General features: G+C 36.7%; 1 protein-coding gene across 1 annotated transcript; it reads right to left on the minus strand.

The window, feature by feature from the left end:
• Positions 1 to 2,607: 2,607 nt before the first annotated feature.
• Positions 2,608 to 6,531, minus strand: LOC113238807 (39S ribosomal protein L19, mitochondrial). Its single transcript, XM_026475653.1, has 6 exons — positions 6,346 to 6,531; positions 6,037 to 6,270; positions 5,525 to 5,667; positions 5,163 to 5,342; positions 3,505 to 3,659; positions 2,608 to 3,284 (listed from the first exon to the last, which is right to left on the minus strand). The coding sequence occupies exons 1-6, from the start codon at positions 6,410 to 6,412 to the stop codon at positions 3,152 to 3,154; spliced, it is 912 nt and encodes a 303-aa protein (XP_026331438.1). The 5' UTR covers positions 6,413 to 6,531; the 3' UTR covers positions 2,608 to 3,151.
• Positions 6,532 to 12,237: the final 5,706 nt, after the last annotated feature.

The following is a 12,237-nucleotide window of genomic DNA, read 5'->3' on the forward strand; positions in this document are numbered from 1 at the left end:
GGGACTCGCAAGTAATGTTAAAGTGACTTTTACACGACACGACACTATAATACAACGACACGAATCTAGACGACGAGTTTAGTTTTATGGTGACAATGACGAAGATTTTCAAACGAATTCATACAATACTATTAACTGATACAGAAAAATAAATATTTGGGACTTATGTCTAAGCATGTTGTAAAAATAAATTGGTTAATACTCTCAATAAAATGTACTAATCACGAAAGTACGAAAGCCTAGTGCAATGCAATCGCTAGATAGCGCAAGCCCGCGAGCAGCAACGGTAACTACATTGCAACGAATAACATTAATTGTAATGAATCCAGACGTATTTTGCTATGAATTGGAATTCAGGATAAAAAATATAAACCAATAATTATCGCTGACAGTTTGGACCTTACACAGTTTTTTCCGGTTTATTTATTGACAGGTCTTCTCTTGACATTACGATTAATAGTTATATATAAGGAAAAAATGTTCCTGTGGGTAATACAACATAAATAACTTCGTTCGAATGTGGAGGTGAAACGCTTCATGGGAATCATGGGAATGTCCACAACATAGGGGTACCCCAGCCTACGTCTAGTCCCCCGATGATGGAAAAGCGAAGACAGAATAAAAGCATCTAATTCCATCGCACGCTCTCCGTGATATATCCAGTAGAATACCGACAAGCGGGCAACTTTACGACGATGTTTCAAGGCTTCGTGTTGCTTCGCCTCTACTAAATCCGAATCACCTATAAGTCTCTTGACACGTTTTTCAACTGAATCCAAGGTGGCCAGTTGGTATTTAGCAGAGCCATCCCATAAGGAAGATGCCACACGGGCGTTGCGTCGTCGCAACTGCGTTATACTACATATAAATCAGAACGACATGCCACAACACGGTGCGTTGAAACAGCGTGCGTCGACGGAACAGCTCGTGCAGCATTGAGATCAACGCAGTTGCGACGACGCAAAGCCGACGCAACACCCGTGTGGCATCTCCCTAATTGGGAACAGGCAGTACTCCATAAATGACTTTGCATACACTCCATGCACGATTTTTGACATAAAAATATTCCGTCACCGAAAAACGTTCACGTGTATTGCGACGTCACGTCAGCCAAGTATTCGCTAAACAAGAAACTCCAGTAAGGTCTATTGTGTGAGTTTTCATCAGCGTTATATCTAGGTACGGTTAAACTGAAAACGAACAAGACCTCTACGCCCCACACAAGAAAATTCTTTCTAAATTACAGTGGTATTTAAAACAAAAATTAATTTTTAATCTTTCGTCGATTAATTAGCAAACAACACCGCTCAAATCATGTCGTGTATTTTAAAAGGAGGGTGAAAAAAAATCGATATTTTTAAGCTTTTGCTAATAATATGTTCAATGTGCGTTGATTACGTACGTCATTTTTATTGAGGTTTCCGTTTTATTTGAGTAACGTTGAAAAGTAAAAAATCGCCAATTTATTCCATTTAGCAATATGACAAAATAAAATTTCCCATGGCTCTGATCGGGACGTTGTCGTCGCGTCTAAAAAGCCTTGTTTTTTGTCCCAATGTTTCCCTTCTGCTGCCACCTGTCGGCTTAAAAATTCACTACTACGACATTGACAGCGAGCGTTTTGTTTCTGCTACTATCCGTATACAATATATCAGCTTAGCGCATGGAAAATCAGGGTCAATTGTTGTTGCTGCAGGGTGTTTTTTACACATCAGCGGATTTAAAAAAAGAACGCGAAAAATGTATGTACATTGTACATGCATCTATCTAAATGAAAAAGCTTTCTATTTTCTTTGGTGTTGTAATAAAATATTTTTAATACATTTGCGAAAAAACTACATTGAAAGTAAAATAAATAAGTATTTAAAAACAAAACTCATTTTATTTGTGTGTTAGGGTCGTATTCTAGAACTCTACTCAATGCTCAAGTCAGGACTTGAGTATGATTTCAAGCACTGGAAATACGACCCTAAAAGCAAGGGCTTGAGTAAAACTACCTAGGTCTCTAAAGGATCGTATTCCACAACTCTACTCATTGCTCAAGTCGTGACATGAGTATGATTTAAAGCACTAGAAATCATAATCAAGTCCTTGCCATTAGGGTCGTATTTCCAGTGCTTGAAATCATACTGAAGTCTGCTCAAATCCTGACTTGAGCATTAAGTAGAGTTCTAGAATACGACCCTTACACAATGGCAACTGTTGCCAGTATTCAACTACATTAAAATTACTATTTTAGTAGCAAGTCGTGCAGCGAACTCGCGTAATACTCACCTCCGGTCATTGTTAATACTCAATCAGCCACCTTTATGGAAAATATTTTGGTATTTTTAAATGTAACCCGTTGGTTTACGTTTTACATCTATGCAATTTAAACAAATAAGATGTTTGTAAGTGTTAAAATAAGTTTTAATGACGAATGACTTACGTCACAAAGCACATTAATATTAAATAAATATACAACCCTTTTCAGTTCTATGTTTAAGACATGAAACAACAGTAAATTAAAAAAAAATTGAAAAGTAAAAAGCACTAGTGCAAAAAATCCAACTTTCAGCACGATTTGTGGTACGAAAATAACACATTTTAAGCAACTGTATTAAAAAAATATTATATCAATAATTTTGTGACATTTATTAACGAAAGAATCAATCTGCATGAAAACAATTTAAAAAAAGAGTTCAGCTGCTTTTTCGCCTAAGTCTGTTTAAGTCATGTCTCGACTCGACCATCCGTAATGAGTATCAGCATTGATGAATGCGGATGCTGATTTTCGCAACTATCGTAGTAGTAGTTTAGGTTGTTGAATTCCCCAGTAAAATCATGTTATTTCATAAACAGACGCCTGTCTGTTCATGAAATAACGTCAATATTCAATGATATTAATAATATGATCACTGGCATTGTCTATGAAAGGGCAGAGCTATTTATCGACGTTATGTTTTGTTGTTTCCGATCTCCATGTGACTACAGGTTGTTAGACTACTTGTTTATTTAACACAACCACAATCTATACTTTTCACTTGCCAAGTTGCCACACTCCAATCTACTGAGAGAAAAATTTTGTTGAAAATCTTTAATAGCTAAATAAATGATTACATTGTATCACTTATCTAAGTTAAGAATTCACTAATGCTAACAATGATGAAACTCAGCCCAACTGAGTTTTTGGTGGAGTAAAGGTACGTTTTCGTGACATCTTCTTGCGCGCAAGTTGGAGTTGATGCAACTGATTGTAGACCTCGCCCCATATCTCGCTTTGATCTTCCTCAGGAATAGTTTTCCTAAAGTGTTTTAGTACATTATTGGTCATACAGAACGAAATACACTTGTGCTCAACATAAATTTAAATAAAAAGCTTATAACAAAAATGCAGCCTCTAAAATAGGATTGTAAAGCTGGGACTACACATGCATTTATGTGGCAATTTTTTGTAGACATCCTAAGAGAAATTGAACATATAATATTATAGTTCTAGTGACTAACATATCCTTAAATAAATACCTGTATTGCTTCATCAAATCATATCTCTCCCAAGGAGTCTTCCTAAGCTCCCTCCTAACTCTGTCCTTCTCTTTAAGATATTCTTCAATATTGGAGACACCTTTTAAGTCTTGTCTCTCCCACCGCTCCAACCAAGGTCTTGGTTTCAACTTCACCTGGAACAATAAGGGAGGCTTATAGAAAATATTTTTTTATTAATCAAGACATGCACTTATGCAGTCAATACAACTCTGCAATCTTGCAGGAAAATCACTTGAAAACGTCATTTTTTAAGCTACTTTTTAAGCAACTGCTTGTTCACTACGCTGACCTCCCTGAAAAGAACGAGCAAGAAACTCTAGGGATTGCTCTTTTCAAATAAATTTAAATGCTATGGAATACCCTTTGAATCATAATTGTGTAGAAGCTAGACTCTTGTTGTCTTTCCATACTGCTTTATCTAAAATATACTCTTCAATTTGGTAATATGACTTTTCAATTAAAATACTTTTATGTTAGTTTTAAACTTCGGAAACAAACAGGTTAAACGTAGTGACATGTAAAGGAATATGAAAAAGCTAAAACGTTGAATTTAAATTGTAATGTCATCGCAGTACTGTCTAATTCTGCTTGCTTCGCTGTCAGTCGAACATACGAAGACTAAAGCGTGAATGACGCTCTGTATACGATTTTAACGCCCTATAAGTTCGAACACTTTTTAGCGCGGACCCGACGTCCATATAATTGTAAGTCAATGTTTATAACTTTACTATTATATTCTTTATTGTACAAAGAAAAGACATATAAAACACATATTACAATGGACATATACAACTTTGTAGAAGAACAGAATGTATTGAATCATAAAGTATTGAAACTCATTTTCTGCTACTTTAAGGACCTAAACCGTATTGCTTGTAGATAATTATAGAAATTGCAGAAAAATGGTAGTCAGAAGGCGGCAGCTCAGTTCAATATGGGGAGTGGTAAAGACCTACAATCTAAAACCCATGTAAGGTGGTGACAGTTTGCTTGGCACCATGAGCTCTGGTGTTATTGTATCTAAGTAGAGATGAAGAAGACCAGGTAGACTAGCCGTGGCTCTTTTCTCTAAGAGTTATGCAATCATTGCTTGTATTTCTTAATAAATAGCAAGTAGCCATCATGGTTGTAATAGTAGTCACTTAAATAGTTCATTGTTTCATACAAAATTCCATACTTCTCAACCAAAACTTCTAATACGGCTCTCAGACTAAAGACACTTTATTTCATATCAATGTGGCCAGAACATTAGCATGGCAATGTCATATTTTAACTCTTATTATATTTCTTTTATGCTTTCTGTAATGCATAAAAAATGCCTGCAGATTCATTAACTATCACAGTGCATTATCATGATATAGTATAGTGGATAATGACGTTTCATTAATCACACTTCCACAATAAAATTTATCATGCTAGCGACGAATGTGACCGCTCAGTTGGGTCGGTGGGAGTGAAATATCTTCTTATCGACCCCATTTTTGTGTTTATTATTGGCAACATGATATGCAGCAGTGTACAGAAAAATCTTTAATAGGTTTATACAACACCGTTTTATGTATTTTCAACTTATTATAAGCTATGGATGTTATAAATTAAAAAAATTAATAAAAGATTAGATAAGTAGGAAATTTCACCTGAACAGGATTTATTGGTACTGGTGTTCCGTCAGGCAATATCTCAGGGTCCATGTCAAATGGGAAAGTGCTGTACTCTGGCAATGCATCACGCAGGTAGAAGAGTTTCTCATCTAAACGTTTCTCTAGACGTAGCACTTGTATCTTTTGGACTGTGGGATCATACAATTGATACCGAATCTGAAAACATACAATATCAACATTTTTATTTCATACTAGTGTCACATGAATCATGCAATTTTTTTATCTGCCAACTTTAGAGAATGGTATTTCTTTTCATATTCTCAACAAAAATTTCAATAAAAGTTTAAATAAAATTTATGCAGTTTGAGGCAAATCAAAAGGTGTGAATATTTCCTCACCTCCACTCCTTGATGGTCAACTACATTCCTCAATGTAAACTCAGCACTTAGACCACAACCTTTGCGCTCAATGCAAATGCCTACAAAACGGTTGGTCTTGCCTTGCGCATGTGGATCTGATATAGTCACTGCTAAAATAGAACCTGAAAATGTTATATTATAACTTAAATAAATTGGGCCATTTATTATATAATGAAGAACCAAGAAGCAAAATCTTTAAGCAGAGATATCCTAAATTATATTATTATTAAGAAAATTTGAGAACCTGAACACACCAAATGGAATGTAATAAATATATGTGTGTATATCTCAAATTATTTGCTAAAGCGAGAAACAGATTCACAAAATTACACTCCATTACCAGCTTCTGACATTTCCATTGTAAGTGCAGAAAATGAGCACACTACTACTTCTATAGCTATAAAATAACAAATTATGGAAAACGATTTATTTCACAATAACGTCATGTTGTTTGCGTGTATGTAATCAATAGGTTCCACACAGAAACTTACCAACATAAAATTCTGGAATATCAATCTGATTCCTCCTTTTAAGCATGTCAGCCCGTTCCAACTTCTCACGAAGACTGTTTCTCCATTTTGGATTAGGGTCAGGAAGAAACTCCGGATAAATGTGACGGAATTCTAACCCTGGGTTGCTCGGTCTACGACCTAATGGCTTCTTCCTCTCTACCCCATCTTGTGGTGTCTCAGCTTTGTCGGGCAGTATAGAAAATGCTCTATAATCTTAAATAAGTTTAATAAGTTATAAGAACCTACTTTGCACGAATAAACAGTAAAAAATATTAATTCTAAACTAACCTCTTCTGAGGAACCATTTTGCTGCTGAAAGAACATCTGAGATCGTTTTCCGTACTGCTAAAGCCATTGCAAATTGTCTAGAAATATTATAAAAACCAAGGAACAAATTGGTCCTATTTAAAAAAATAAAATTTGTCACTAATTCCAAAGATTATAGGCAAAAAACTTCGACTCCCAAAAACCATCGGCATCACCATTCTTCACTCTGCCATTTCATTTGACAGATAATTAGAGATGGGAAAAACTGCTTATTTTTTAAACGTTTAAACGTTATGCTTTTTTAAGAAACGCGTGCTTTTTTAAACGCTTTTTAAAACTAACACAATCGTTTAGATAACGTTTAAACGCTTTTATGTTAAAAAAAGCTTGCAACATTGTGTTGATAGCGAAACGCAAGAGTAGGCCACTAAAGGTTTTATGATAAGTAAGTTTTATTGTAAAAAAAAAGTTATGTTTTTATTTATGACATAATATTATTATATTAACATTTTGTTCATTGGCGTTTATAAGCGTTCAAAAACATATGTTGTTTAACTTTCGTAGTTGTTAACAGTTGAAATGGGAAAAACTGCTTATTTATTTAACGTTAAAACGTACGTTTCAAAAGCGTGCTTGTAAAAGCGCTTTTCACCTAGACCGTAGAGGGAGAATTAGAGGGTGAGGAAGGGAGAATAGAAGAATTTTCGTTTTTTTTTATTTTCCTTCTACGACTTAGGGTCGTATTCCAGAACTCTACTCAATACTCAAGTCAGGACTTGAGTATTGCAGTGAGCACTGAAAATCATATTCAAGATCTTGCCATTAGGGTCGTATTTCCAGTGCTTGAAAACATACTCAAGTCTGATACAGTCCTGACTTGAGCATTGAGTTCTAGAATACGACCCTTAAACGTTCTTTTGTGAAGGGGAAGCCAAAGTGTTTACAATAATTTTCATTAGAGAGCTGTTGTATCTCATTTATCAGAAAATAATTTGCGTTACCGCAAACTCATTCATGTGACCTATTTTAGGGCTATTTTAATTCCGTTTGTGAAATAAAAGCGTGTTCGAGTTTTACATTTATTTATATAATTTCAAATCGTGCACATTTTGCAATAAATATTTATATTGGCAAAACTAAATTTAGAGTTGCCGATTAAATGGCGTTTAGAGAAAATCATGCATATATTTTTTGCAGAATATTGAAGCAGACGCACAGTGGGGCAGGATGCATTAAAACTTGGTATTAATTATTAATTGCTTTGAATCATACGTTACAAATTATAAATATGGTTTGTATAGTAACATATACATAAATAAAACACATAAAGCATTGTTTTAATTTTTAATCGTGATAATATTACAAAAATGTTATCGTAAATTAATACATATTTTAATCATGATCAGATTCTTCGTTTTCGTCGTCATTGTCAGTGTTTTGATATTCAGTGACGATCGGAGCCACTAATAGGTCTATAGCCTCCTTTGGTAAGTTTTTAATTTTTTGTTTTGTTTCTTTCCATTCACTAGTCAGTATAGGATCTGAACTTAGAAGAAGATAGTTAAAAATATCTTCATTCGTTTTTTCTCGACTGCATTTTCTAGCATAGTGTTCACGGTAACTCTTAAAATCTTTGTTGCGCGCCTCTTGCGCCTCTTCAGTCAATTGACCAATGGGCAACAATGCATTGGATTCTAATTCTGCTCCGTGTATAAGAAATTTGTGTATTGTGGGAGGCATACAATACCAACCATACAAATTAACAAAATGCCGAGCAGTATTATGTGTATATTCGCGGAATCGATCTATGCCGATAGAGTGTCCACATGATGCTACTATCAGTATAGTGTGCATTTTTTAATCAATTGTACGTCTAATTTAATTATTTCTGCAGACAATTCAGGGTTAGAAAAAACGCCTTGCTGTGTTGCCGTCATTCGAGTTTACGAAACCGGGTTTCGGGAAGTCCACGAGCAATCCAGTTTTTTCTTTAAATTTAGTTTGAATACTTTTTTTTTCTTTCTGCAACTATTCTTTTGTCATTACCTCTAGCTTGCCACTTTAGAATTGGCAGTTTGTAGGATAGGTGGAGAAGACATTAAAAAAACCGTATGCACCCATGTAGGACTGATATCCCAAATTGTAAATTCTGCGTTGTTATTTTTCTATTAATCATTTTGTTAATATCATTAAATTCACTCGATGTGGCACCGCAAATGTAACATTTCCGTGTAGATGTTGTTTCTGTGAGAGCATTGCAAATCTTCCCATCGACCATCGCAAAAATCATTATGTGATTGACTGAAACAGCTCTACCGTGTAAATTCAATTTTGTGTTTTCCGACTGACATATTTCAGCGTCCATCCGATTTTTTTCTGCTACAGAAACTGCAGTTGATTCCTTTGTGAAAGCAATTTTCACACGTCTGCAACACCTCGTAGAAGACGGACGAGGATTCTGCCAAATTATTTTCGAGTTCTTGTCCTTTGAATTACATACTAAACGAAGTGGTACGAGAGACATTATAAATACAGATGAATCACTCGCTTGGCATCCATGGAACGCTTGTTTATAGGAACTGTGACCTGAGCTGCCGTCGTAGCCCCACTTTGTCATTAGTTGTAGTTTCCCCAATTCTTCATTGCTTAGTGATGATAAAACATTTTCCTGAACAGTTAGCAGACGTTCCAAGGTATGATTCAGAAGGGCTTGCAAGGGGACTTCCACCGATATCTCACTTACTGTAATATTATTTGGGTAGCATTCTTTTTTCTCATTTTGTAATATTTTGTATGAAGGAAATCTGTCCGGATTGCTTTGTCTTATTAAACTATATTGATATCTCGACAACTTAGCGTCTATCAGTAAAGCTAGAGCATCTTTACCAGACATCATGCAAGGCTTTTTCTCAAGTGAATTTTTGTAGGCTTTTCTATATTTGCTTGCCCGTTTCGGAGAGGTTGTAATGATTTCCTTTAACAATTTTGAAGCATCCTTATTTCCTGATGCCCTCAGACATATTTGTGTGGCAAAATTTAATTCCGCAATAGATCTAGACTTCCGTAAGTCTTCCGTTTTTTTGCGTTTAGTTCGTTCGGTGCTCTCCTCAAATGAAATCGTTGGACGTCCACTCTTCCTTAAATTAGACGGCTTGTAGTGGGTAAAAACAATCATCTTAGCAAGCCAACCATTATATTTCTCGAAAAACCTCTTCTCCGATCTTCCTACATTGAACCATCTTATTTTAAATTGAGACTTGAAATGATACATTTTTCTCTTTAAATTACTAGGTGAAATAAACTAATATTAACATAATCCAAGCATTTTTATTATTTGCAGATGACATTTTACAGTGTCAATTTTAACCATAGATCTACCAACCATAGTGTATATATATATATATAACATTCGTCCATCCCTACAATTTACAACATCTCCTCGATAAGCCGCCGAGGTCGCCTGATGGTGCGCTCATGGCGCTTTGATGCTCGCTTTAGGGACGCCGTGGTAGGTGGCGAATGCGTAGTAGCAGCGCATGGCCGCATTGGGGTGGTAGCTGAGTTCTGCGTTCCTGACGAACTTGCAAGGGGTTCCACCTCACTGGTGTTTATATGATGCGGGTCGTGTGTGTCCTGAGAGCCATCAGTAGAAACTGGACTGACATGGTCGGCTAAGCGGGAACGCACTTGATCAGCATGATATCTCCTTTCTACCCCATTGGCTGTGTCTACGGTATACGAGTATCTATGCGTACGTCTGGATATGGTAGCAGGTTCCCATCGTGACCCATCCCGGGCTCGGACAAACACGCTGTCCCCCGATCTAAAACATGGTGTTAAATTTTCTGAATTTATATTAGCCTGTATCTGCCTATGCTGCAGGGCCTTTTTAGAGTTAGGGCGTGCGTTATCCAAAATACAATGCAGCTGACGTCCGAACATAAGTTGTCCTGGGCTCTTACCGGTGGTGGAATGAGGTGTTATGCGGTAGGAAAAAAGGAAATTTTCTAGTCGTCCTTTCAAGGTGAGATGGTCACTGGCACTTGATGATAGCCTGGATTTGAAAGTGCGAACCAGACGTTCAGCCAAACCGTTAGTCCGGGGATGGTACGGGGATGATTTTATGTGTAGAATACCCTTGTCTCTACAATAGTCTTGAAATTCCTGAGAAGTAAACTGTGGTCCATTGTCAGAAACCAAGAATTGAGGGAAGCCGAAGGTGGTGAAAATGGAATCTAACTCTTCACACAGTTTAGAAGTGGTTATCTGGTTCATGGGTTTAATTTCGACCACCACCACCACCACCACCACCACTACCACTCTGTGTACTGTCAATTCTGCATTAGACGGTTTATCTTCTGGATTGGGCATCCTTGAAAGAAAACCAGCCATAAAATTTAGATGCCCTTTTGTAAAAACTATATCGTAGTCATACCCTCCAATGATTAAAGCCCAGCGCACTAGACGGTTATTGACAATCTTCGGCAAGTTACGTTGTGGCCCCAAAACGTGAATCAATGGCTTATGATCAGTGCTAAGTATGAATTTGGTACCACGTAAATATTGATCAAACTTTTGGATTCCAAAAAATATTGCTAAAGCTTCTCGGTCAATAACTGAATATTTAGTTTCCGCTGGTCTTAGTTTCCTTGAAGCAAAAACGATAGGTTGAATTTTGTCTGCCGATTTATGATATAGGACGGCACCCACACCTTTTTCCGAGGCATCGCAGGCTAAATACAATGGGCGCTTTTCGTCAAAAGCAACAAGCGGTTTCGATTTACTAATAAGATCTTTTGCGTTCTTAAAACTCGTATTTTCTTTGACGGTCCATTGCCACTTCCGGCGACCACCAGTCAATGCATGCAGATCTGCGCAGACACTATGTAGGTGAGGAATAAATTTCTCGTAAAAATTTATAAGACCTAAGAATGACCGCAGTTCTTGGGCGTTAGTGGGCGGTGTCGCTTTCATTATTGCATCAATTTTCGATTTCGTCGGCCTAATTCCGTCTTTAGTAATTGTGTGCCCTAGGTATTCAATCTCTGTCTGGAAAAATGAACATTTCTTTAAATTGACTTTTAAGCCCGCCTTATCTAGTTTGCTAAATACGGTCGATAGCGTTTGGAGGTGTTCAATGTCATTTTTCCCTGTTAAGGCAATGTCGTCAAAATACACTGCGATATTTGGTACACCGTCCAAAAGTTCATGCAAGTAATGTTGGAAAATTGAAGGAGCTGTTGAGATTCTAAATGGCATCCTATTGTATTGATAATATCCTTTGTGCGTAGAGATTGTCAGGTACTGTTTCGACTCTGGAGCTATTTCAAATTGCAAGTACGCATCCCTTAAATCTATTTTCGAAAATTTGGCTCCATTTGCCAGATTTTGTCGTAGCTGGTCAAAGAGTGGGACCGGGTGAGAATGAGTGACAATAACACGATAATAGTGCTACGAAAATCACCGCAAATTCCGATTTGGCCATTTGTTTTTACGACATTCACTGTGGGTGTAGCCCATTCTAATGGCGTGACATTTGGATCAACTTTAGTCACGATTCCTTCGTCAACTAAACGTTGAAGTTCAATTTCTATGTTTTTACGCATGTAAAACTTAACTGGTCGAGCAGGGACATGTTTAGGTACTGCCCCAGGTTTTATATGAATGTTGACTTCATAATTTTTAACTTTTCCTAGTTTATTATCAAAAAGGGATGAAAAGGTTGAAAGTACCTGTTTAAGCGTAGTGGTGTGTTGAACGGGTTTAACCGAATAGACTGGCTCTGGGAATGTCATTTTATACATCTCGCTCCACTGGAGGCCAAAAAGCATTGGATTGGCGTCTTCCATAACCACAACAGGTAATATTTTCCGCTCTCCCATGATTTCAACGGTTACGTCTGTGAGACCTTTT

This window comes from Hyposmocoma kahamanoa, unplaced genomic scaffold (assembly GCF_003589595.1).
Source record: "Hyposmocoma kahamanoa isolate Upper Pololo Valley unplaced genomic scaffold, ASM358959v1 98263, whole genome shotgun sequence".
Lineage (NCBI taxonomy): Eukaryota > Metazoa > Arthropoda > Insecta > Lepidoptera > Cosmopterigidae > Hyposmocoma > Hyposmocoma kahamanoa.

What these genes read in the sequence shown, in the direction of transcription:
- LOC113238807 (XM_026475653.1), bottom strand. Translation starts at nt 6,412, where the DNA reads ATGGCTTTAGCAGTACGGAAAACGATCTCAGATGTTCTTTCAGCAGCA. An exon ending in AAAATGGTTCCTCAGAAGAG is followed by an intron (nt 6,271 to 6,345) that starts GTTAGTTTAGAA and finishes AACTTATTTAAG; the next exon opens with ATTATAGAGCATTTTCTATA. An exon ending in GATTTGATGAAGCAATACAG is followed by an intron (nt 3,285 to 3,504) that starts GTATTTATTTAA and finishes AAAACACTTTAG; the next exon opens with GAAAACTATTCCTGAGGAAG.